Source organism: Acomys russatus, chromosome 13 (genome assembly GCF_903995435.1).
Source record: "Acomys russatus chromosome 13, mAcoRus1.1, whole genome shotgun sequence".
Taxonomy (NCBI): domain Eukaryota; kingdom Metazoa; phylum Chordata; class Mammalia; order Rodentia; family Muridae; genus Acomys; species Acomys russatus.
This window is the reverse complement of record NC_067149.1, coordinates 40,190,835-40,218,175: the sequence shown is the minus strand read 5'-3', so window position 1 is coordinate 40,218,175 and position 27,341 is coordinate 40,190,835. Positions and strand designations below refer to the sequence as shown.

Below are 27,341 nucleotides of genomic sequence, written 5' to 3'. Positions count from 1 at the left end.
AGGAGACGATTTGAAATCTCTATCAAGGCTTAGACTTCATTTGATTACTCAGTGTCTTTTTTTCTAATATTCAATCATCTTCGGGAATCTTTTGTTTAATCATTTTCTAAGAGAGATCCAAGATACCCTTAATCTTTCACTCTTCCTCTTGTCTGCTGAGGTCCAAGGGGTCCAAGGCCTGCACCACTCCAGGAAACTCTCTCTTTCCTCTGCGGTCTTCCGAAGCCGCGGACGCCCAACGCACGTTAACTACAGCTCCCAGCATGCCGTGCGCTCGCCTCGAAACGCTGCGCGTTGTCGACGGACGCTGCAGCGCGGGGAATTTCGAGCCGTGGAGCCGCGCAGCAGGCCGGTAGCTGGCGGTCCTGTCAACTGCGACCATGGAGGCCCTGCCCGAGCCGCGATGGCCTCCGGCGTTGGCAGTGATGAAGGTGAGTGTCTCGGGAAGGCCGGGGCGCGGACGGCGCTGGTGCGAGCGTTTAGGCCACGGCCGCGCGCTCCCCTCCCCTCGGCCCTCCCCCTGGGTTGCCGCGCGACGCCGGGCCTCAGTTTCCAACCCCCTGAGGCGCACCGAGAACGCGCTGCGGCCCCGCGCGGGGAACCCCAAGGTGGCGGCCCTAACGAACCGGATGTTTTGGGTTTCAGTTACAGTCGCCGCGCGTTCAGGATAAAGTCACTGTTACGCGGTGTCAACGTTGGTGACAGCTCATCCTCCGAGAACTTCCTTTGTTAACAGTGACACCACGCGTGATTTGGGTGGACGTTGCATCGGATGACGGTTTTTATAATCGTGTAGCATAGCAGGGGATCGCGATGCTTACGGTAGTTTTCCATTTCTCGCTGAGGTCCAGAATTAGCACCCTGCAGTCGGTTTGCCCCCTGATGTGCCCTGCCTGACGCCATAATGACACATCTCTCTTTTAATTAATTAATTCGTTAGTAAGGAGACAAGGTTTTACTCTGTAGCCCTTGTTTGGCCTGGAGTTCGGTATGTAGACCAGGCCGGCCTCAAACTCAGAGATCCGCCTTTCTGCTTCAGCAACCTGAGCTCTCATCCCTGGTTCACATCTTTTTAAAACAGATCAGGACCTAGCTTAGCCTTTCATTCAAAGGAATTATTGCACACTGAATTATCTCACTTAAATCACATTTACTGGCATGGATTCTCTCTTCCCCTCTCCCACTCCCTTCCTCCCTTCCTCTCCCCTCCCTCCCCGCTCCCTCTCCTCCTTCTCCCCTCCCTCTCCCTCCCTCACAAAGAAACCCTTGCTCTGTAGAGGAGGCTGGCCTTGAACTCACAGAGATGCACTTGCCTGTTTATTTATTTTGAATGTTAGGATTAAAGGGGTGTACCACCACCTCTCATCCCGTGGATGGTTTTGTTTTGTTGACCAAGAATCACTCTGTAGCCCTCCTGCCTCTGCCCCAGTACAGACCTTTTCACTACCTTTCTTTTCTCTCCCTGACTCTCTCTGTTCCCTCCCTTCCTCCTTCCGTCCCTCCCTCCCTCCCTTCCTTCCTTCCTTCCTTCTTTTTTTGTTCCCCCTCCCCCTTGCTGGGATTAAAGGTGTGCCACCACCCCCACCTCCTTACTTCTTAAAAACAATGTATCTATTATAACCTAAACATTTCCTTATGACAACTGATTATTCGTTGTTATTTTGTTTTGTTGAGGCGGTTTCTTTGTGTAGCCCTGGCTGTCCCTGAACTAGCTCTGTCTCATGACTGCTGGTTTTTCTCTTACTAGTCTTTTATTTTTTATTTATTTTTTTATTAATATGTATACAGTTCTCTCCCTGCAGGCCAGAAGAGGGCATTAGATCACATTATAGATTGTTGTGAGCCACCATGTCGTTGCTGGGAATTGAACTCAGGACCCCCTGGAAGAGCAGGGGATGCTCTTTAACTTTTGAGCCATCTCTCCAGCCCCCCTTTTATTCTTAAAAACAATGTATCTATCATAAGCTGAACATTTCCCTATGACAGTTGATTTTTCTTTGTTTTCGGTTTTTGTTGTTGCTCGAGACAAGGTTTCTTTGTCTAGCCCTGGCTGTCCCAGAACTAGCTCTATAGACCGTACTGGCCTAGAACTCAAAAGCGATCTGAAGGCTTTTGCCTTCTGAGTGCTGGGATTAAAGGCATGTATCACCACTGTCCAGCACAAGCAGGTTTTAATAGCTATATAGTATTTCATATGGATTGTTAATGAAAACTTTTGGGTTGTGTTTGTTTTTGAGACAGGTTCCCTACATAACACAGGCAGGCTTGGAGCTTGCTATCTAGCCCAAGCTGGCTTCTGGCTTTGGATCCTCCTGTTCCTGCCTCTGAAGTGCTAGGATTAAAAGCATGTGCCACTATAGTGGTATTTGCATGTATTTAAATTATTTATTCTAAAAAATTATTTATTTTTTGTGTTGAGTGCTTTGCATACATGTATGTGTGTATGCCTGCCCGGTGTCCTTGGAGGCCAGAAGAGTGTGTTGCATCCCTTGGAACCGGAGTCATGGATGGCCGTGAGCTACATATGGGTGCCAGTAATCAATCCAGGCCCTCTTAACTATTTAGCCAACTCTTTAGCCTCTATAATTTTTAAGTAATAAGTTCATATGGTTCAAGAAATACATGAAATGAAAAAGATCTCCTTTCTACCATACCCCTCATTGCCTATTCCCCGATCTTAGTAACTATGATTTATTACTTTGTTGTATCTTTTCAGGATTTTCTTCATATATGGAATATATTCTACTTTTGTTTTAGGTTTTTTTTTTTTTTTTTTTTTTTTTTTATTAATTTATTCTTGTTACATCTCAATGTTTATCCCATCCCTTGTATCCTCCCATTCCTCCCTTAGTTTTTTTTTTTGAGTAGGATCTCACTATGTAGCCCTGGCTGTCCTGAAACTAACTATGTAGACCAGCAGTTTGGTCTTGAACTCACAGAGTTCCTCCTGCCTCTGCCACCCAAGTGCTGAGAAGCGTGTGTCACTCTCCCAGGCCATGTCTACATTTTTATTCCTATCTTTGTGTGTGTGTGTGTGTGTGTGTGTGTGTGTGTGTGTGTGTCTCAGGATGGTAGCCAGGGCTACTTCCATGCTAGACAAGGACTGTCCCCTTCAGCTACCTCCTCGGCTTCCCGCGCTTCCGTTTCTTGAGATAAAGCAACCCACCTAGTTACTCTCAGTGCCTTTCTTAAACAAATCAAAAGATTTAAGTTGCAGGAATGAATCCTGTTCTGTTTATCTTGTTGTCCAAGTTGACACTGACTGCAGCTTGCTGTTTTGAAGGCTTTCTCCTTTGGCTGCGCTGTGCTGTATCATGCAGAAAGTACTGGACTACCAAGAAGAGGATGGGTATTTCAGTCTTGATTGACTCAAGCCCAGTGTTGTGTGCTTACCCTGGATGCTAGTTTCCTCATTGTGAAATAAAGGCTTTAACTGGATAGTTTAGTATTTATTTTTGTTTGGGATAAGGTCTCATTATATAGCCTAGTCTGGTTTTGCACTTCTACCTCAGCCTCCGTAGTGCTGGTATTCCAGGTGCATGGGACCATACCCTGCTAGAGACTCTTTAATGTTTGGCTTTATTAGTCTTTTAACTGGCTGGTTTGTGTCATCAGAGGAAGGGAGCCTCAGTTGAGGAAATGCCACAACTAGAATCTAGCTGCAAGGCATCTTCTCAGTTAGTAAGCAATGCCAGAAGGCCTAGCCCACTGTGGGTGGGGCCATCCCTGGCCTGGTAGTCCTGCATTATAGAAGAAAGCAAGCTGAGCAAGCCATGAGAAACAGGCAACTAAGCAGTACCCCTTCATGGCCTCTGTATCAGCTCCTGCCTCCAGGTTCCAGCCCTGTTTGAGTTCCTGTCTTCACTTCCCCAGTGATGGATGAGGAAGTGTAAGCTGAATAAACCCTTTACTTTCCAACTTGCTTTTTGGTCATTGTTTTTCATTGCAGTAGTAGAAAGACAGTTTTCAACTTGGTTCTTTTTGTTTTGTTTTGTTGTTGTTTTTTGTTTTGTTTCTTGGTGTAGCCTTGGCTGTCCTGGACTTTGTAGACCAGGCTGGCCTTCAATACACAGAGATCTGCCTGCCTCTTCCTTACTGAATGCTGGGATTACAGGCATACGCTACTGTGCCAGCTTTCAACTTGGTTCTTTTTTTTTTTTAAACACATTTTTATTGAAAAATAAAATAATTCATATTACATCTCATTTTCTATCCCATCCCATACATCCTCCTGTTCCTCCCTCCCTCCCATTTTCACCCCAATCCCCTTCCCTATGACTGTGACCGAGGGGGACCTCCTCCCCCTGAATATGATGCTAGGGTATCAAGTCTCTTCTTGGTAGTCCGCTATCCTTCCTCTGAGTACCATTGGGCCTCCCCCACAAAGGGACATGGCCAAATATGGGGCACCAGAGATCCTGTGAAAGTCAGTCCCCAGTCTCCACTTAACTGTGGAGAATGTTCTGTCCCTTGGTTAGATGGGTAGGGGTTTGATGATGACTGCACGTTTTGTCCTTGACAACTTGGTTCTTAAGCTGTGCGGTGACAGGCTGTTGCTATCTTCCACCAAGTGATGACTGTCTGCGAGAAACACAAGAGAAGAGGAGCATGAACGCAGAGTCCTTGTGTGAAGGGCTAACAGTACGGCACAGGAGCCTGCAGCTTCAGCTCTCCAAAGCAACTGGGATAACCTGAAATTTGAATATTTTGGGGAGTTTTTTTCCTATTTGTCATGGCCCTTTGTTTATCTGTAGTTAGATTTTGAATATGTATCACCCACAAATAAGTATTATAGATTAATTTTAGGGAATAGAGGCGATGCTGCATAGCAGGCATTGGTTCTGCTGTTGAGGTCTTGCTGATACACGTGTGCTTTTGCATTTCAGACAATAGATGACTTGCTGCGCTGTGGGATTTGCTTCGAGTATTTCAACATTGCAGTGATAATCCCCCAGTGCTCTCACAACTGTAAGTACATTTTGTTTTGTGTTAGTAAAAGTACAAGGTAGTTTTCATTAATGCTGAAGATTCTTTCACATGTTCATTTTTCATCTTTCATTCCTTTGTCTTGTACTTTTGAGGTCTGTGCCATCACCTTTTCTTGAATATGGCAATTTTTCTATTCTATTCTATTTTCTACCACCTCCCCTTTGGATATTTTTATATGCCTTTTATAGAATTTAGGCAATAAAGATTTTGTTAACAATATATGCTTTTTGCTGAGCATTTTAATATGTTAAGCTTCAAGGTGTTGTTTTTAGCAAGATGACGGCTCAATCTCTTGGTGTAGAATTTTAAATTTTAAACTTCAAATAATAGGAATGCAGATGCTTTTTTATTTATTTTTTTAAATTTTTTTGGTTTTTTGAGAGAGGGTTTCTCTGTGTAGCCTTGGCTGTCCTGCACTTGCTTTGTAGACAAGGCTGGCCTCGAACTTAAAGCGATCCGCCTGCCTCTGCCTCCTAAGTGCTGGAATTAAAGCCGTGTGCCACCGTGCCCGGCTGCCAGAGGCTTTTCAGTATATCCCAGTAAACCTTTTGGGAGTTGAAAATATTGTTAACTTGTTAATGCACCTAACCTATTTTTTAGTTGTAGCACAGTAAAGGTAGAATATACTTACCTTCCTAACCAACTGGCTGATGTGGAGCTGTGTCTGCTACCTCTACCCAGCATTTCAAAAGTATTGTGCAGCATATTGCTAGTGGAAGGATGTGGGGAGCAGAACAGACAGAATTAAAATGTAAAATACAGTTTCTATTAAGTGAATACTGTTTTTGCATTCTGGTACAGTTGGAAATTTGTCAGTCAAACCATGATAACTTAAGGCCCGTCTGGATTCCCTCAGAATTCTCTCATTGAAGAGTATTACAGATCGTTTTATCACTTAGCAGCTGTGTGATACTGAAAACAATTGTGCAGTAGTATTGCTCATCTTCTTTATGAGAAATAATTTTTAAATGTTTATTTTACAAGCTTATTCATTTGTTTACTTATTTGCTGGGCGATGGGCTATAACCACACATTCATACATGCTTAGGCAAAGTACTCTGCCACTCTCTTAAGTACTTGAATAACTTAAGGTTGTGGAGGTTAGTGAACCTGCCATTTAGGTCATTTAGTTTATTGAATATTTAGACTTATGATCTTTTTTTCCTTTATTTTCAAGTTGATTTGTCTTGAAAAGTTAAAAATAAATTCAGTTTGGCTTAAAGATGGTTTTATTGGAAAATGACTTTGACAAAAAATTCTGTGAAGTCATAATAAGATTATGGCAAGTACTGGCCTTGCAAACATGCCTACACTTAGCTCTTGAGTGCCACTTACGAGGTGGATGAGTTTGTAATTATTGTGCAACATTTCTCTAAGTGTTAAAGTCTGTTGAGTAATTTTTACTTTGGAAGCTAGTTCTGAGAATTAGTATGCAGAACCTGAGGCTGTGCAAATTGGTTTAGTGGGTAAAGTGAGGTTATGAGTTCTGATCCCTACTACGCACTTAAAAGCCAAGATTGCTGGTATACATCTATAAGCTTAGAACTTGCAGACAGAGACAGGTAGATCCTGGGGCTCACTCTAGTCAGCCTAACTGGAAAAACAACAGTAACAACAGTGAATTTCAGGACCTTGTCTCCAAAAGTAAGACAGAGGGTAACTGAGGAAGACACTCAACATGGGCTTCCATGTGTGTATAGCCAGGCAACTGTTTCTGCCTACCTACCTACATACATACACACACACACACACACACACACCAAAAACAAAACAAAGCAAAATCCTCACTGCTGGCCCATTATGAGTGCATTACTTTTCTATTGCTGTGGTAAAACCCTGTGACCAAGGCAACTTATGGAAGGAAGGGTTTATGTGAGCTTACTGTGCAAGAGAGATAAGAGTCTATCACTATCACCGTGGGAAGTGTGGCCGCAGGCAAGAATGGCAGTAGAGGGTTACAGAGGTTTGCAGAGATCTGCACTCTGGACATTCTGGAGTGCGGGTCCTTAGTTGGATGGATTGTACTTTCTTATCAGCTAAAAATAATTATTACATTTTTATTGAATCAGTATGCTTTAAAGTGATGCTTTTTTTTTTTTTTTTTTAACATGACCCAATCCACTGCATTAATATAAGTGAGAGTAAGGTCTGGGAAACTATAAAAGCAGTAACTATCCCTGTAGATGCCTGAACTCAGCAGCCATATTTAGGGTTTGTGACTTATAATATTGTTTGGGAGACTTCTTACTGTGTGTCTTAATTATTTTCTCTTGCTGTGATAAGACCATGATCAAGGCAACTTATAGAAGAAGTTTATTAGGGGTTACAGTTTCAGAGGGTTAGAGTCCATGACAGTAATGGTGGGAAGCATAGCAACAGGCAGGCAGGGAGGCAGGTAGGCAGGCAGGGAGGCAGGCAGGCAGGGAGGCAGGCAGGGAGGCAGGCAGGTAGGTAGGTAGGCAGGCAGGCAGGCAGGCAGGCAGGCAGGCAGGCAGGCAGACAGGCAGGCAGACAGGCAGGCAGGCAGGCAGGTAGGGAGGCAGGTAGGTAGGCAGGCAGGCAGGCAGGTAGGCAGGCAGGCAGACAGGCAGGCAGACAGGCAGGCAGACAGGCAGGTAGGGAGGCAGGCAGGCAGGCAGACAGGCAGGCAGACAGGCAGGTAGGGAGGCAGGCAGGCAGGCAGACAGACAGGCAGGTAGGGAGGCAGGCAGGCAGGTAGGCAGGCAGGTAGGTAGGCAGGCAGGCAGGTAGGCAAGCAGGTAGGCAGGCAGGCAGGTAGAGAGGCAGGCAGGTGGGCAGGGAGGCAGGCAGGCGGGCAGGTAGGGAGGCAGGCAGGCAGGCAGGCAGGGAGGCAGGCAGTCAGGCAGGCAGGGAGGCAGGCAGGCAGGGAGGCAGGCAGGCAGGGAGGCAGGCAGGCAGGGAGGCAGGGAGGCAGGCAGGGAGGCAGGCAGGGAGGCAGGCAGGGAGGCACAGTGTTGGAGCAGTAGCCGAGAGGTCATATCTAGAGATACAACCATGAAGCAGAGAGAGCTAACTGCGAGTGGCATGAGTCTTTTGATACTTCAAAGTCCACCCCCTAGTGACACATCTCCTCCAACAAGGTCACACTTTCTGTCCTTCCCAATCAGTTCCACCAAGTGGAGCCCAAGTATTCAAATATGTGAGCCTATGAAGCCATTCTTAGTCACACCACCATGTTCCACTCTGGCTCCAAAAGTCCCCCAGTTTTTCAGTCTCAACACAGTTTAAAAGTTCAAAGTCTCTTTCGAAACACAAGGCAGTATTAATTGTAACCACTAGTAAACTCAAAATCAAAAAGCAAATTACATAATTCTAACATATGGTGGCATAATGAGGAAATACTGGACCAGCGCAAGACTGAAACCCAGCAGGACAGACTAGCTCTGCCGACTGCAACACTCTTTGCTCTTGGGCTAGTTCTCCCTGTGTACAGCTGTACATGGCAGGTATCCATCTTGGGGGTCTCTGATACAATCCAGGCACACTTTTACAGATAAATGCAATAGCGTTTCAGGCCTCCATGCTGTGACTCCTCTGTCACATGCCTCAGTGGCTCTCTTTAGGTCTGGAGGAAGGTTCCACAGGTATCTTCATGACTTGAAAGCAAGAATCACGTGGTCAGCACTGCCAAGTTTTATTGCCCACTCAGGATACAGCCTGGCCCCCTCCTTCAGTTACTTTTATAGAAGCTTTTCTTTTTTTGCTTTCAGCAGCAAAAACTTGTAGAGGAATGTTAATTCAGAACATGGCTGTTCTGCCAGGGGATCACATCCAAAGGCCTTTTAGGTCTATGTGATCTGGCTGGCAAGAGATTACATCCAAAGATCTTCTAAGTCTGTGTGATCTGGCTGGAATACAAACACACCTTTAATCCAGCACACAGGCAAACAGATCTGAGTTCAAAGCCAGCCTGGTGAAGAGCAAGTATCAGGTAAAGAAAAGCTTAAATCCATGCATGATGATACATACCTTTAATCCCAAACAAAGGTAAAGTTAGTTTGTGGAAGGAATCATCCTTGTTTGAAAATGATGTCTAGGGCTGGAGAGATGGCTCAGAGGTTAAGAGCACTGACTACTCTTCCAGAGGTCCTGAGTACCAATTCCCAGCAACCACATGGTGGCTCACAACCATCTATAATGTGATTTGATGCCCTCTTCTGGCCTGCAAGTGTACTTGCAGGCAGAGCATTGTATACATAATAATAAATAAATACATCTTAAAAAAGGAAAGAAAATAAAATGATGTCTAATTGAGTGTCAGAAAGGTGATGAATGAGAGAAGATTTGACAGAAATAGGGTAGGCCTAACTTTTACGAAAAGAGAGAAGAAAGGGAAGCTACTTAAGAGGCAGTTTTACCAGGGCAGTAATAGAGAGAATGGGTTGCAGAAAGAGAAGTCAGGCGAAGATGGAACAAGCTGGAAAACGAGAAGCCAGAAGATTAGAGCAGATTGCTGAGTTAGTTTGAGGCCAAGCAGAGCAATTCAGGGCTGAGAAAGAAGCCAGATTAAATAAGTCAGCTGGGAGAAGAGTTTGAGCTGGAACAGCTGAGTTGAACCAGCCAGCCCAGAGCTCAGAAAGAATAAGTGAAGGTGAGCTAATTAAGCAGTATGTTTCAGAGGCTGAAAACATTCTAGGCCTAGGTTAGATTGTATGGAGGCTAGAAGCTTCCAGGGCTAGGCCTAGGCCAGCAGAAGGAGGTCTTAAGCCTCCCAGACAACAACTGAGCTGAGAGAATAAAAGTTACTTTTATAGAAAATCCCTCAGACATTTTCTTTTTACAAGTATGGAAGCTCAGCTGGAGTGGTCTTGCCCTGAGTGCTCCCCTCCCAATATTCTATTGATAACTGGCCTTTCTTTAATATTCTCATCTCTTTCTGCATTGGCCTTGGCTTTGACATTAAATTTTCAGCTGTTCTTTCTCTTCTTAAACTCCATTTTGTATTTTTACCCCACTTGTTCTTTTTCATTATAAACCTGCATAATAGTGGTTTCTAAGAACTGCTTGACAGAGTCAATATTTATTTGACTGTCATAAAATCTACTAAGGAAAATAATCCATTATTTTCAGTTTTGCCTGAGGCACATTTTTAGCACAAGTGTGGAAAGTAGTTATAATCTTTGTCAAAATTTCACAAGAAAAACGGTCTCTATTCCAGTTGCTAATATCATTCCCCTGTGAACCCTTTTGAGCTGGGCCTCTGTAGTCCACATTGCTCTCAGCACTACTGTCTTCCATGCTCCTACCAGGATGGCCCATTAAACACCTGCTTCAACTGTTTTTCTAAGTCCAAAGTTCCAAAGTTTTCCACATTGCTCGCCAAAACATCGTGGTCAGGCATGTCAGAGCAATATTCTGCTCCTGGTACCAACTTTCAGATTTGTCCAGCAACTATCTGACATTTCAGGTGTTCTCTTTGGTACTGGCTCCAACAGGTTTGTGTGTATGTGTGTGTGTGCGCACGCGCATGCCCAGAGGTGCTCTCTGCTTGTGTCTCTCCTCCCTGTGGTGTTGCCTGTCTAGGGCTTTTGCGGGAGGGGTAGCAGTGTAGCCGATGACCTTGTGCTTCTGATGGATTTAAGGAGAATTGCTCAGCAACTGAATGGCCATTTCCAGCTTCTTTGCAATGCCTAGAAGAGCTAAGCCTGTTTTTTTGTCTTTTACTTGGCCAAGATCTATCCATTTCTTTTTCTCCTTGGCGTTCTGTTGTTGGAGCTGTCAGTACTTCTTTATGAATACTTGCACCACCAAAATCATAGTTTTTGTTTCCTCAGCTAAATGGATTTGGTTTTAACGAGGCTCTTTAATTCAGCTGAACTTAGGCTTTGCATAAAGGAGCCACTAGCAAGCTGTCATCTATCACACCAGATAGTTTTCATTTTATGCTGCCTTGGGTGTGAAACATTTAGTGCACTGCCTGCACCTTGTTGACTCTTTGAGGTAAAAAAAAATCCTTCATCCTGTGTGTTGTTTTTGCACCTGCCACCCAAGTGCTTGTTAAGCATGGGGTGGTGGACATCACAGTGTTAGGGTATAAAAATTTTCACTTGATAACCTGGGTACATGTTGTGTCTATTTATCCCATTTCTGAGATTTTGTTTACAAGAGAGACATACTAGGTAACTGGCATATGTATAAAAGAAGCCGAGGTCTTCTCTGTGTTTCTGTGGTTCACAAAGAAGGAGTGGTGTGTGCTCACAGAGTTGTGAGAGGTTAGAAAGTCAGTGTATTAGTGGCCTTGTCTTTCCTTAATAGTATTTTTTAGTTATATGTGTAGACACTTGTGGAGCAAGAAGGCACTAGAAACAAGATTATAATGAAACAATGATAGAAGTACTCTAGTCTTAAGTCAAAATTGTGTTAAAAGTTAGATTCCTGTATTACTCAGTAGCATAACTTTCTATACTGCATCTTGTCTTTTTTTTGCAGATTGTTCTCTCTGTATAAGAAAATTTTTGTCCTATAAAACTCAGTGTCCAACTTGTTGTGTGGTAAGTATTTATTTCTTTAAATTTTGTTGATTAGAGCAAAATTTTTTTTTCTTTTTGTGTCCATAAAAATGCATGGGATGGGGCTGGAGAGATGACTCAGAGGTTAAGAGCACTGTCTGCTCTTCCAAAGTTCCTGAGTTCAATTCACAGCAACCACATGGTGACTCACAGCCATCTATGATAAGATCTGGTGCCCTCTTCTGGCATGCAGGCAGAACACTGTATACATAATAAATAAATAACATCTTAAAAAAAATGCATGGGATGATATGTAGTTACTAAATTACACCATTTGAACGTTTCTAGGAAAGATTTCTTTTGGGGGTCAGAGGAGAGGAAAGGGTTTATTTGGCTTACACTTCCATACCACTGCTAATCACTGAAGGAGGTCAGGACAGGATCTTAAACAGGGCAGGAACCTTGAGGCAGGAGCTGATGCAGAGACCATGGAAGGGTGCTGTTACTGGCGTTCTCCCCATGGCATGCAGCCTGCTTTCTTTCTTTTTCTTTTCTTTTCTTTTTACACATACATACGGTGTACTACATACAACAGGAAGAACCATGAAATAATCAAGAATTACATAAATGTTATATTCATAGTGTTTTGGTTATTTGTATTTAGCAACCTTGAAGGAAATATCTTTTCTATCTTGGTGAGTCTAAAATTCTGAATGTAAGTCAGTATCTATCATATCTCATCTCTGTCAACTTAAAACATCTATGTAGACCTAAAAATATCTTACCCCCTAAACAACTAAGCTTAATTGTAAAACTAAACTATCTGGTCTTCAACCCCATCAGAGACTTGAGAAGGAATAAAACTTAATTACCTGAGTGAACCGGAGATGCAGGTTAGCAGCTTCCAAAATGGGAAAAAAAAAAAAAAAAAAAAAAAAAAAAAAAAAAAAAAAAGCCTGATCAGTCACCTAAAACTCTGTATAACTTTGGAGCATCATCTTCAGCCTTCTGGCCCAGTATATCTGCCAGACATATTTGTGAGGCAAGAACTATCGAGGACTTGCTTACCCATTTAGGCAGAGATTGGCCATTGACTCTGCCTGCATCCAAGCTTGCCTATTTTTAGGCAGAATTCTGTCTGTGGCAGAAATGAGAACATTTTCCCTGGTGGCTGGTTTGCCAAATTTGAAGCCATCTCCACAAAGAGGGAGAGATTTTTTAAGTATACATAAAAGATTTGGGTTTTGTTTCCATTCTCATTAGGATTTTTGATACCCAAAATATACTTTAGGAAGTAAAAGGCTCTAATACTTTTTGACTCCTATATACCGCCTAACTTTTTATAATTTCTTACTTTGGATGCAAACAGATGGTGGGATTCTTCGTTTGTGAAGGATTGGTGTGCATGTTTGTAGAGGAGGCTAGAGATTGATGCAGCTGGGCTCACCCAAGCTTCCCTGGTCTCTTACTGCCCTTCCAGATCAGCCCAGACCAAACATGAGCAAGTGTACTATCTGTCTCTGAGACTTTTTCTTGAGGTGAGAACAGGTAGAGAGGGAGATAGAATAGGAAATTATATGCGTATCTGGTAAAGAAAACAATGGGTCTCTTGAAAAGGATGCTTTGAGGTGCCAAGGCATTCCAGACAACAGTGGTGCTGTAGTACTGGATGTTTCTCTTATATTCTCAAATTTCTTACTTTTAACCCTCTGAACACTTAATGCCTCCATCCAATGTTGCTACTTAGAAGAGCTTCTCTCATCTGTTTCTGAGTAATTTGGGGAAAGGTAGAGTTTTGGAATTTTGAGGAAAAATCCTGGCTCATATTGGGCTTTGTCTTAGTTGGTGCAGAGTAAATAGCAGATAGTTTTAACAGACTTTTGAAAGCTGTTACCAGGCTTCCGGTTAGCAGGTCCCTGATTCACTGGCTAAAGTTCTGTGTTAGTATGAGATGAATTCACTTTATTTTGAGGTTTTCTTGGAAGACTAGTGGGACAGAGCGCCCCAGGAGGACAGGGCAGACATTTTTAAAAACAAGATTGTGACAAGTTAATTACTGTTTTTGACCTTTCCAACTGTTGTTTTTCTTTTCTAGGCAGTAACAGAGCCAGACCTGAGAAATAATCGCCTTTTAGATGAACTGGTAAAAAGCATGAATTTTGCACGGTATGATTCAGTTTTGTGACTAACCCCTAACTGCCTTTGTTCTTCGTGTGTCCCTCCTCCCCATGCCCTTTTTAGTTAGGGAGTTCAGGGTTATTTCATACTGGAGCAGAAGAAGGGAAGTGATGATAGCCACTGCACACATGAGCTTGTTCTAGTATTGCCACTGGGTGTTAGCCTCCTGGGCTTGTTAGTGGATAGTGCTAGAATATCTATCGGTCTATGCAGTTGTGTATGCTAACCCTTTTGTGTACACATATTTGTAATTGGTTTTATTTGTTATGTTTTAACCTATGCTTAATTAGATTGACTCAGCACGTGTAGTATGGTATATTGTGTGAGACATGCAAGTGCTTCATTATAAGGCTCTCAGATATAGCTTTGCTCTTTAACTATCAATGCATGAATGTGTGAATATGAGTTCGGTCATCCAAAGAGATATAAAAAGGCATGTTTTTACCAAACATATTTTGCATTGTTTTAATCATGTTATTAGTTCACATGTCCGTGTATAGGACTTCTTCACTTGGTACATTTTTAGAGATACCTCACCTTGCTTCTAAAAATGTCTTTAGAATTCTACTAGCATTGCACATTTATTCATAGGTTTGTGTCATAAAGATGATGACATTTGGCACTCTGAACTATCCTAATGTACCATTCCAGTAACTACCTGGTTACCCATTTCCTTTGGGAGGCCACATAAGCATGGTGTCCTTTTCGAGACAAAGAAACTGTGTTTCTCTGATTCTCCTATTGAAGTCATTGTTTTTTTTACTGTAAAGTCTCTTGTGTATTAGGGTCTTTGTTTTGGTTTATTTTTGTTTTTTTAAGCAATGTGTGGATGTGATATGTGTATTTGTTAATGATGTGTATGTGGCTGCATTTACATGTGTGTCTGAGGGTGTGGAAGCCAGAAATCAGTATTGGGTGTCTTTCTTTGATCACGTCCCACATTTTTGGGGAGTGTTTCTCACCGACTTGAAGTTTGTAAATTTGTTTAGGCTGACGAGCTAATAAGCTTCAAGGGTCTGCCTATCTCTGCCTTGTCAGTGCTGGCAGTGCACGAGTATACTGCCAGCCCCATCTTTTTATAGGGGTCCTGGGGCTTGAACTTAGGTCCTCTTGCTTCCACCAAAGTCGCTTAATGACTGAGCCATCTCCTCAACATTTTTGTTTATTTGCTTTTGTTTTTTAAGATTTTATATGTGTCTGTGTGTATTGAAGGTCCCCAGTGGATTTTGTCATTCTCCTTATGCTGCCTTCTTGGCATTACCATTCTTAGCATCGTCCTTGAGGTGCTGGTTTCCTGGATGTTCATCATGTGCAGTGTTATGGTGCTTCATCTGCAAAATGATTAGGGGTGAAATAGAAGCTAGTCAATACCGTTACTTGTTTGAACTCTGGCTAAGATTGATGAGGGAAGAAATTTAATCTTATGACTATGATGTAAGATATTTATATTGCTTGTTGATTTTTTTTCTTGTCTTTCTCATTTGCCATTACCATTTTATATGCCATTCGGGTTTTTAAAAATTTAATATTCTAAATTGAATAATAAGAATGGGAAATAATTGAAGAGGTTTCAGATATAAGGATGACATTCTTTTAGCATTTTCTTTTGACCTTTGGTGTTCATTTTTAAAGAATACACATTTTCTGGCTCATTTTAATTTAAAGTAATGTTCTTAGCCAGGTGTGGTAGCTCAGCTTCATCCTAGCATTCGGGAAACCATGACTAGAGGATCACGAGTTGGAGGCTAGCTTTGGTTATAGAATGAGACTCAGTGTTTTAGAAAAGACATTGTTATTGTTTGAACGTAAGAACAGTTAGATTTGTTGTTGTTATGTGTTGTATAGAGAACATCATTCCTACCCTCAGCCGTAAAGTGTTACTGTGTTTTGTTTTTTAATAGAGGCCAGTCTCCATCTATGGCATTGGTTTTATGAATTGTTTGGGTTGACCAAGTTTGGAGTTTTCTTCTAGTATTCCAAATGTAAAAATATACACATTTTAGTATCATCCCTCCCAAGGCAGTTGATGGCTCTTAGGGGATGAGGAGTCATTTTCTTCAGTGATGTAGCCATTGGTAAGCTGCCTGTGCACCAGTAAGTAACTCCAGACCTGTAAGTAACCCTAAATAAATCCAGTAGATCAAGGAATTCCAGACAAACAAACAAAGACATGAAAGCAGGATGGTAGGACCAGAGCTTGTTGGGAAGAAGGGCTCAAAGGAGTGGGAGGTATTATAGAGAGTAAGGAAGGCGAATATGGTCAAAGTACATTTATACATGCGTAAAATTGTCAAAGAATTAACAAAAGCACTAATTAAACATTTTAGATAACAGAAATAGCAGATGATACTATTAGCTTCTCACAAGCAGGATGTGAGTTCCCCTTTGGTTGTGCTGTCATTTAGAGCATGCTGGCTTTGCATTCAGGTGGCTCTGGGCTCCTGCTTCTCTAGTTATCATTACAATTGAGATTTACTCAAAGGTAAATGGTGCTGTTGATGGGTTACAGATGACACTTATATAAAGGTCTTTGGGATAGTACTTGGTACAGAGTAGTCCAAAACCAGATTCCTAAAATTGTTGTGCATTTGCATTTTATATACTGATGCGCTAAGGTGTTATTAAGAATGTGCTGTAGGGGCTGGAGAGATGGTTCAGAGGGGAAGAGCACTTGCTATTTCTTTTAGTGGACTGGGGTTTGGTTCTTAGCACCCACATGGTGGCTCACAAAGGTCTCTTAACTCCATTCCCAGGGGACTCGATGCTCTCTTCTTTCTGGCCTCTGCATATACTTGGTACACAGACACATGCAGGTAAAACACTGAGACACATAAGGTAAAGAAAAGAAAAAAGCATGTGCTTTAGTGGCCTCTGCCTATTTCAACAGTTTGTTTCTAAACTGCCATTTGCATGTTTCAGATCAGAGCAAATATTTTCAAGGACTTCAGTCGTGTAACTTAATTCATTATATCACCTTTTGACTTCCCATGCATCTAGAGACATATTGTGAGTCTTGATTCTTGGTCACATTCTAAAGAGATGAGGTTACTTGTGTGGTTAACAGGCTGGCAAGCTTTTTCTGTACTTTGCTGAGTCACAGTTATTTATTCAGAGCAAGAAGCCATGTGGTGGACAGTTTCAGGGCTCTGTCAGTGTTTACGATCTAATTATGCTTTCCTAGATAACTTGGAGCAGACCGATGAAACGTCCTGGGACGTTATGTACTCTGTACAATGAGATGTTGATTCCTCTCTGATAGTCTTTCCAGCTCTAAAAGTCCATAATCTGCCCATGAGATATCTGAGGGCCTGTGGTGATGTAGTTCGGTCCTGCAGTGCCAGGTCACTGTGATAAGAATTCATAAGGGTGAAGGAAATGAAGGGAAAGTGACCAATGTCACTTAAATGTAAACATCAGTTTGGAAATAAGCATGTTTACCCAACTTATTTTATGGTATATGAATTATAAAATGTTTCTTGGTTTTAGATGTCATCTGCTTTTATGTTTTCTAAGTCTTCAAACAGGCCTCTCTTCCAGACTCCAGATTCCTATCAGCAGTCTATCTCACATTTACTCTTGAGCCTCTTAAGAGCTGCTGATGCTGAACGTGCACAAAGGAGACCGCTGGTGCTCTTCTCTGTCCCATACCTGCTCTGACAGTTGCTGTGGCTTTGAACAGCAGCATTAGTGCATGTACGTGTGAGAGTGTGGGTGTGGGTGTGAATGAATTGTGTGCTTGTTCATGTGTGTGTGTGTGGGGGGTGGGGTACGTAGGGCATGTGTGTGTGCCATGGTATGTAGATGGAGATCGAAGGGCAGCCATCAAGTATATTCTTTGCTTTCCTACCTTGTTTGAGACAGGATCTCTTTGCCACTGCATAAGCAGCCTAGCTGGCCCCTGAGCTTCTGGAATTTGCCTTGGTCTGCTTCTCATCTCTCCATTGGGCACTCTGGGATTGCAGATGCTCGTGCTAGTACATCTGGCTTTTACATGAGTTCTGGAGTCCCAAACTCAGGCTGCAAGGCTTGTATGGCAAGCACCTACCTACTCTCTCCTCAGCCCTGCACTGAAACTATCCTTTTAATTACTTGAGCTAAAGACCTTGATGTTTTCTTAAACTCTTTTTTTTTATTACCACTTAATTTGTTGATCCAGTAGTAAGTCCTACTGGCTCTATCATAATGCTTCCCAAGGTTGAATCTTTCATTTCTTTACCATTTAGAATTTGGTTCAAGCCAGTGCCATCCTACTTGACTGACCATTTCCTAATTGTATCTTTACTTTGGCCTTCCTAAAGTCCTTATTGATGGTCGTAACAAGACTTTTTTGCTACTTTATTGGTTTTTTTTTTTTTTCCTACCTCCCTACACAACTTTTATCCCTTCCACCCCCTCCCAACCCCCACCAACACTAGGTAGGAGAGAAAGAAGGAAAAAAAGAGAAAAGGGACATCGAGTTCCTTGAGGCAGGGTTGATCTTTGCCAACATTATATCCAATTTCCTCTACTCAAACTGCAGGGGTTGTTGCGGGGGAAACAGCAGCCGCCTGGTCTTTCAGGGCTCTGGCATTTATATACCCTCTGAAGATTCTCCAGAGTTCCTAATGTAAACTCTTTTTAACTGGCAAAATCACGCTCCCCATAGAGCACAAGTCAAATCATAGCTGCTGTGGACAATCTGAAGCAGCTGCACATCCCATACCTGATTAAAACAAAAACATATTCACATAACATTTCTGTGTTTTTAAAGAAACCAAAATTCTCACTATAGATGGTAGTAACTAAAGTGATTCCTTTAAAGCAAAAAGTCAGGTTATGTGTAAAGCTATCTAGTGTCAGCTCCTTGTGTTAGGCAGTTGTACGGTGCTATAATAAAATGCCCAAGTGGCTTACTTTATAAAGAGAAAAGATGATTGTGGGCCATAGGACCACAGGAGGCCCTGTGGCTTATGCCTTTACTGAGATGGCACATTATAGTAAAAGTATGTTTTGGAGCAAGTGCTTGCATTCCAAGTAAGGGACAGAGACAAGAAATGGGCCCACAGTCCTGTGCTAGGGCATGCTGTAGTGGCCTAAGGACCTCCAGTTTGACCTACATCTTACATTTGATACACAGCAACCCCCAAACCAATGCCATTAACTCTCAGGTCTTCAGGGAGCATTTAACATCCAGACTGTTGTTTCTTCATCTTAGTGGAACAGGAGCCCAAGTCCTTTCTGATTTAATCCTCTGGTTGCTCTACCATCTTGCTCCCTCTCAGACTTCATGTTTGCCCTTTATTAAGTTTCAGGCCTTCTTGTTTTTCTACTATATTAGTTGCATCTGACTCTAGACTTTGTGCTTGCTGTTCTTTGCATGTGAACAGTGTCCACCTGGTTTAGGTTCACTTTCTCTGAACTCTATTCTCATAAGTTACCTTCTCAGTGAGGCTTTCTGACCAGCTATTAAGAATACTTTTCTCATCTTCCCATGCTTGGCTGCATTTTATTTTATATTATTCTATTTTTTTTTTTTTCTAGTGTGGGACTGACACCCTGAGCCCTCCACATGCTGGGGAATCTCTACCACCGAGGTGTCTTCTTAGCCTCTTGGCTCCATTGTATCAGCATTTCTCACTTAGATTGTATAAACCTGCTTTCAGGAGGATAGGCTTTGCTATCGTGCTTCTCTGGCAACAGTAGATGGTACTGGAATAAGTTAATTGATTTTAATTTTAGCCCTAAGAATAGTTTATTGTGGTCTTGCTGCTGCTGTCTGTCTGCCATAGTATTTATTGGCATGCCTTGAACTAAGAGAGCCAGTTGGAATTAAATTCACCTGAACTGTGCAATAGAGGCAAAAATTATCATTAGTATGTTGAAAGAATCAATGGCATATCACCTGTGCAAAACAGTAAAACCTAGACATCAAAATCTAAAATACAGTGAAAAGTCAACTAATGTAACTATATTAGCAAAATAAAATAAACATATATAATGAGTGCATAAAATGCATTTGATACAATTTAATACTAATTCATAATATAAAAACTCACATCTTCTTTTTCCTAAATATTTATGACTTGATTAGTAGTTATTTTCTTTCTTCTTTGTGAATGTTGTGGACCAAATGTTATAGAAGCTGCGAAAACCTTTCTTTGAAAGAGTGCATTTTGTTTTGACAAGCAATTAAATTACCAGCTCTTTATTGTGTTCTGTTAAGAGTTGGTTCAGTGTAGTATTAGATTCTATTTTGGTTTTACATGTGTGCGCGCACACATTTTTTACACATACAGAAGTAAACATATTCATGCATGCACATTTATGTGAACATACTGTCTGTGCACACAGTGTGATCTTTTTTCCTAAGGTATGGTCTCTGTGACATCTCACCTCAGTTCCCATGGTCTTCATGAGAGTATTTCCACTTTGCCTGATCTAAGCTGACTATCTTTCCAACACTGGCCTCTGGCATCTTTTTACCAATGTCTGTTTCCTACCAGACCCTGTATACCCTGGAGATGATTGCAGATGGGTGAGAGGTTTCTTTCTTGTGCCTCCCACACGCCAAGCACCCTGTCCCCCAGTCCTTGTCACCTTTGCTCAGAATTATGCTCTCTTTCCCTGAACAGTAAGAGCACGCTTCTTGCTTAGATGTCAGTTCAATACAGTTCAATATGTAAATCCCAGAAAATGCTTCCAGGGGAAGATCTCGGGACAGTGTTGGATCACTTCGTGTGTCTCTCCTCTTCCAGGGTCCACACTCTGTGTTGCTTGTGCTGTAGTGCTACTAACTGTTGCTTCATGTACTTCTCCAGTTGTACTTAGTCATTGTAGAGCAAGTCTCATAGCAGCAGCCAGAACCCAACATACTGAAAGTCCTAGTAGTTGCCTTTTCATTCCAATGTATTGCTTTATTTTTTTATTTTAAAAGAAACTCTTTAGTTTGGTTGTGATTGTGACATAAATTCTGTGTTTCAGAGGAACAAAAATTAAACGGGAAGACACCAGTTTATTATGTATAATTTGACACCTTAATTACCTGTTTTTTGTTTTTTATGTTTCAAGGACTCGCCTGTTACAGTTTGCTTTAGAGTCACCACCCATATCTCCTGTGTCTTCTACCTCAAAGAAAGTTGTTGTTAAAGTACATAATGCTGAAGCTACCAAACATCCTGTCAAACAGGGGAACAGGTTAATGGATAAGTTCCTGGTTAGAGAAACTGGTGATTGTGTATCTGAATTGGGAAAAGAAAATGACAGGAAATTCAGCCCTCAAAAAGAGATAAACACCTCTGCTGAGATTAAAGAGACAAGTCTCATAGCAAAGACGGTACTTGGTCCTTCGGATGCTAATGGTCCTGTGACACCCTCTACATCCACCATGAAACTGGACACTAAAGGTAGGAAGTCATTTTTATATAAGCCCTTATACTTAAGGAAGTCACACCCATGTGGTGTGAGATAATAGGCAGCACTTTTGATGAGTAAGAAAGAGTAGACCAGGTTTCACCTCACTTGTCCCAGGCATTGTTACAGTCAGTGGTTAGAGGCTTGTTGTCTTTCATAGCATAGCAATCAGGATGATTCTTGCAAAATGGAACTGTTATTAGTTAGTGCTTCTTGTGGGAGTTTTCTGTTTTTTAGCCTGGAACCCTCTCACCTCTTCCAGTTCCAGCTAACACCTAAAGAGGCCTTCGTTTTGTATCAGTGGTTGAACATGCTCTTGCTGTTCTGCCTATAGCTTAATACCCTTTGGCATATGACAGTATGTCAGTGACCCTGATTAGTTTCCTAGTTCTCTCAGAATGTCTCTCTAGCCAATTTGTTACCTCACTTCTCCTACAGTTGTACCTATAGACTGACAGAATAACTGAAAACTGATCTGATACGGCACCTGTTTAGTAAATATAGGTTTACTGGAACATATACTGTTTCTTTGTTTAGACATTATCTCTGATGTTTTCATGCTGCAGTGGTGCTGAGTGGCCTAATGGTGACAGAGCCACGTTTATGGTGTGGGAAAGATTAAGCTTTGTCACAGGTGGAAGCAGTCTTGGCGGGCTTTACCCTTGGAGCACCCCATGAATACCCTGTGACAGACTGAGTGGAGCCATCCTGGGCCTGGAATTCATATGGTGTGAAGGGTTATCTGGAAAACCTGTGACCAGACTCTGTGATCTCATCTTTTACTAAGAGTGTGTGTCTTTAGCAAACCCATACAGCCCACAGTTGAAGGCCAGTAGTATTTATTAGAAAGCTGGAATTAGTTTATTAGTATTTGTCTGTTAGTATTCTTAAGGATCTTTAATTATTATTTCAACCTGGATTATTGATTCTATCATTTTGTTGTTGTAGTTTTAGTTTCCTAGGGACATGTTTTCAACTCGTAACTTTTTTTTGTTTTTCAAATTAAATCTTAGAATGGACCATAACATGTAAAAAAAAGATACAATTCTCTGTGTTCTGTTGAGAGTAGGAGTAGGGAGCCTGGAGACTATGGTGCCACAAGCCTCTCTTCTTTGGTCACTGCTTTTTAACCTATGGTGGATTATGATACCTCTACCTTCACTGCAACTTCACGAAGCTGCAGCTTTATTATGGTGTACCTGGCACAGGAGCCAGGTCAGTAGTTCAGCCAAATTGTACCGAGCCAGCCAAGTCTTAGCTTGAGTTACAACTCACAGTAGTAACTTCATTATAGAGTTGTTGAGATTGCTTCTGTCCTGTGTAAGATGGGGCCTGGAGAAACTCAGCATTATAGTTTCCTCAAACCTTGGTAGAAAAAGTTATAACCAAAACATTTTCTAATTAGCTAACTCCCAAACTCACTTGCAGCCTCTAGGCCTAGGATTTTGATTATGTGATTTTCCACACAGTAGCTAGTCACTAGTCACCAGTGTGCTACTCTCCTGGTTCTTGTGGGGTTTTTAAGACCATATTAGCTGAGATCCTGCCTTTTCTCTTAGTTACTGAAAGATGCCAGCTTGTTAATTTTTGCCTTTTCTATGGCCAATAAAGTCTGTCTCTCTCTTTTTTAAATTCAGTGTCTTGTCCTGTTTGTGGGGTCAGTATTCCAGAAAATCATATCAATAAGCATTTAGACTGTTGCTTATCACGTGAAGAGAAGATGGAGAGTCTTCGAAGGTAAGAGAGTGGGCATAACCACTGACCTGCTTGATGCCGCTGTGCTTTACAGCCAGACTCCTTTGTCCTGGGACTGGTGCTCCTGGTGTTTCCTTTAGTGCTGGTTACCTCTCCATTCCTCACTCTTTTCCTTCTTCATCTCATACTCTGCCATATGTCAGCAGCGGGTTAGTGTCTGCTCGCTGCTACATTATGACCTAGAGAAACTAGTAACTTAGAATTCATTGTCTTTTAAACTCACTTTCTTTTTAGAATTGTCAAACTATCATGGTAAGGCCTTGATGAAACAAAGCAAGGGTAGCTTGAATTTGAAGCATGTAAAATTGTTAATTCTTAGAATGTTTTAGTATTTTAAATAAATTATTAGATAATTAAAAGCTTAATATTTTAAATATTAATTTAAATGAAACATTGTATATTTGTCTATCTGTATTTATATGGTACTGAGAATTAAATCTAAGGCCTACTACCTAGTGAGTGTTTTCAAAGATTATTTTCTGAATAGTCTGATCTATATATATATGATCCCCTGTAAAAATGATACAGAAGAACATTTTTAGCTGAGTATGGTGGTATATGCCTGCAATCCTAGCATTCAGGAGGCTGAGACAGGAGAATCAAGGGTAGCATAGACTACGGAAAAGTAGGTTAGCCTAGGCTACACAGTGACATTCCAGCCCCAAGTTCCTATTTTCCTCCTTCCTTGCCAGAGAATGTGTATGGAACATAATGACTTTCTCTCCAAAACACAAGATATGACATTGCTAACAAGTTGTGAGGTCAGTGTACCCAAACTTCTGTGCTACTTTACTTTGTCTCCTTTGTGTATCAAAATCACCAAATGTGAAACTAGTCCACTTGTATGTTCAGGGAGTGATGTTTTAATTGAAGTTAAGTTGCAGGGCCTTAGGAATCAGTGCATTGTAGAGACAAAAGGAAGCATAGCTGTCATGTTTTAGTTGGTGATGGTAAAGAGATTTAGTTGGGGGAAGACATGGGCAGCAAGGTCAAGGGAAGACTTTAATTTCTTTATTATTTATTCATTCACTTTATATCCTGGTTGTAGCTCCCACCCTCCTCTTCTGCCAGCCCCACTGTCCTCCCTGTCCCTATTCCTCAGGAAAGGGAGCCCCCCCACTCCCCACCCAAGCTCATCAGGTTGCCTCAGGACTGAGCATATCCTTTTCCCCTGTGGCCTTACAAGGCAGTTCTACCAGGGGGAAGTGATAAAAAAGCAGGCAACAAAGTCCATGTGAGAGACAGCTACGCTCCCTTTACTAGAGGACCCATATAGAAGATTTTATTTTTAAAGTGGGATGCAGTCCTCAATCTTCTGCCATTGTCAGATAGTAAATAAAAGCAGTGGTAGCACAGGTAATGAAGTGGGGCAAAGTCAGAGACAAGAGATGAGACTCCAGAGAGCTGTGGAAAAGAGGAGGAGGCTGGAGATTTTAGTGATGCCTGCAAAGTGGGACAAAGAATGATTGGCTCAGGCTGGTCAGCTTTGAAGAGTGTTCTTCAATAAGTGCTCTCTCCAATGGCAGGAGCATCTTACTGTTTTAATTACTAAGACCCAGTTTTTGTGGGTCAGTTTGGGGTGATGCAGGGAGCAGGCTATACTGTTCTAGATTGCAAAGGCTGGTGCTGAAGTGTTGGGAGTGCTGCTCACTCACAGCACACGCTGTGTTTGACTGCAAGCCTGGGCAGCCTGTGCTCACAGCACTGCCTTCCTGCACCCACACGCCTGCTGAAGGGAACAGAATTTAGATGAATATATTGCTTATAAGGGAGGGTGGAATAATATACGTGGATAGCTCCCAGGATGACTTCTAAGCCATCCGTATCTCATGACCTACTTTTTTTCCCCCCTCATGTGTTTTCCCCCAGAAAATGAGTTGGAAGTAGAAAAGCTGAGCTTTTTCTCCCTGAAGAATGAGAACCTGGCACTGATGATCTTGTTTGGACTGCTCTCGATGGCTCTGTGTAGTCTTCTAATACTTCTAGCTCTGTCCAGTGGTGTTCCAAATCTGGATACACAGAGAGTATTGCCAGTTGGTCCCCAGGGCAGCGTAGAACTAGCCCATCCTGTGTTACTCTTCAGTAGGCTGAGGTGCTGAGAAGCCCTACACTTGAGGCAGCTGCTGGAGTAGGGTTTGTTCATAATTCCTAGACTTGCTTTACTCCTAGGGTTGTGTTTGTTTTTGTTGTTGTTCTCATAAGTCATTCCGTACAAAATTGTTGAGACTTAGGAACCATGGAGCTCAATCTTCTTAGCCATATCCTGGCCTTTGGTCACGGAGGGTCTCTGTGCTTTACAGTTTCCTTTACAACACTAAAAGCTGAATTGCTGAGTGTGACTGATAACCCTGACCCCGACCTTTATGGAACAGTCAGTTGGCTCAGAGCAGAGCTCTTTTCTATTGATGTCCCGCTTCTGAGACCCCTGGCTTATGGTATTCAGCTTCATTGAGTCAGCACAGAAAGGATCAGAGTCATGTCATGCTTGGGGAAATGTTTTCTCTGCCTTTATAGCCTCAAATTCTTGATAGAGATAGTTGATGTCAGGTGGTGCTTTCATTGTGAATGCCAGTGAACACTACAGCTATTTATTAGACTTTCACAGTTGTAAATGTAATAGTCTGACCTTGATAAAATGAATGTTTTAGTCAGAGACTTAATGAATCACTCCTCCCTTTGTGCTTGTCATAAACATTGCAAAGTGATTCAGTTGTTGCTACTTACTGTGATTTTATTTTACCATAATATCATCTATCTTGGAGAATCCAGTTGGATGCCATTATAAGAACAATTTTGTAAAAATACAATTAAGTAATTATTTTTGGCTTTCAGACTTCACTAATAGAACATAAAAGAGATAAGTTAGTCAGGGAATGATCCTTGTTTGAGTAGAACTGTTTTATCTATACTTGGCTGTAATTGTGCCCTTGGTATGACACTTGGACCCAGATTTGCTTTGAAATACTGGAAAGTAAACATTTTCAGTTTCCACTTTGGGCCTGCACCATGTGCTGTGGAGAAAGTGACTGAGCATCTTCATTAAAACAAGCTTTCTTGGTAGTTCTGAGGTCCCCTGAAGTTTGAAAAATAAAGCTTTTGTGAACTCTCCTTGTTTTTCTTTTAAAAACTTTATTTTGAACGCTCTTACTAATTTGCTATTGTCCTTTTGAAGTGATTGCAGTTGTAAAGACCACTTGGCCAACTGCTTATTATGCACCTAATCGCCCGTAGAGCTGAACCTTTAGTAGGGTTGGGTGTGCTTGTTTTGTGTAAGGATGTGCGCGTATGTTAGTGTACATATGGAGCCCGAGGTCAACCTGGGTATCACACTCATGAGTGTGTTTTACCTTGTGCTGAGTCTCTCACTAGGGCCTGGCCTTGCTGGCTAGTTAAGGCTGGCTAGCTAGTGCACTCTACGGTGCCTTTTATATGGACACCAGAGGTCAGACTCATGCTTGTGAGGCAAGCACTTTACTGACTAAACTCTTTCCCTATCCTTTTCTTTTTTATCTCAATGGCTCAACTATTTCTCTAGTAAGTCAGGTGTTGGGATGGTAAATCACTATTTTATTTGAGAATATTTGATAATGCACAGTAATCCTCAGATCTTTCTTGTTTCTTTGTTTTAGTTCTGCTCACAAAAGGAAGCCACTGCCCAAAACTGTGTATCACTTGCTCTCTGACCGTGAGTTAAAGAAAAAGATGAAGCAGCATGGCTTATCTATTCAAGGAAACAAACAGCAGCTTATTAAAAGGCACCAAGAATTTGTGCACATGTATAATGCTCAGTGCGATGCTTTGCATCCTAAATCAGGTAATGTAATATAGCCGTGCTCATCTGGATAAAGCAAGTGTGTAGCTCAGGATTATAAACCACAGAAAGTATCTTTTTGGCTGTAGGTAAGAGAATACAAATGAATTCCTTCAAGAGCTACCTGGAGAACACCATGCTAAGGCAGTCTTCCTCTTAGGCTGTTTCATAGCCCCAGGTCCCTTCGCAGAGGAATCACTGTTGCCAGTTTTTTGTTTTTTAATTTTGTTTTATTTTTAATTAAAATATTTTCTTTTGTTGTTGTTGTTTTTGTTTTGTTTTGTTTTAGTATTTTTCTAGAGATTGGTGGTAAAGAGTGATCTACAGTCCTACACTCCTCTTACTTTATGCTGTGACTGATCAGCTTACATCTCTGTACTTCAGTTTTCTCATCTATAAAATGAGGATGATAATCCTACCTGCTGTATGTTGTTGAGGTGATAGAATGCATCCAAAATATCTAGTACAGTACCTGAGCAAATACTTAGAACTTAGTGATGCTTCCATTGTAATGATTACATATAAACAGACATCCTTAGTTGGTCTGATTCATAAAAATGTCAGTATCCTCCATATATTTTTCACTTGATCATGCATATATTTTGGTGTTCTTCATAGGTGAAAGCATTTAGAATTTGCTTTACATTTAAAAACAGGAGTGATATAAAAACAAAAGTACATGGTGTGATAAATTTTCATAAAATGAAAATGCCACCCAAGATTATAGTCAGTATCCCAGAATTCCTTTC

The 27,341-nt window shown here is 41.7% G+C and overlaps 1 protein-coding gene across 3 annotated transcripts in view; it reads left to right on the top strand.

The window, feature by feature from the left end:
* The first annotated feature begins 296 nt into the window (after positions 1 to 296).
* Rad18 (RAD18 E3 ubiquitin protein ligase) overlaps positions 297 to 27,341 on the top strand; it is a 91,662-nt gene continuing 64,617 nt past the window's right edge. For 2 of the 3 annotated variants that reach the window (XM_051155031.1, XM_051155030.1), the window contains exons 1-7: positions 297 to 431; positions 4,887 to 4,968; positions 11,440 to 11,501; positions 13,555 to 13,625; positions 20,685 to 21,019; positions 22,664 to 22,763; positions 26,411 to 26,595. In XM_051155031.1, the coding sequence (XP_051010988.1) occupies positions 381 to 431; positions 4,887 to 4,968; positions 11,440 to 11,501; positions 13,555 to 13,625; positions 20,685 to 21,019; positions 22,664 to 22,763; positions 26,411 to 26,595 (886 nt within the window). In that variant the 5' untranslated portion in view covers positions 297 to 380. Of the gene's footprint in view, positions 432 to 4,886; positions 4,969 to 11,439; positions 11,502 to 13,554; positions 13,626 to 20,684; positions 21,020 to 22,663; positions 22,764 to 26,410; positions 26,596 to 27,341 lie in introns of those variants that run through there. The other variant, XM_051155032.1, reaches the window with a different exon arrangement.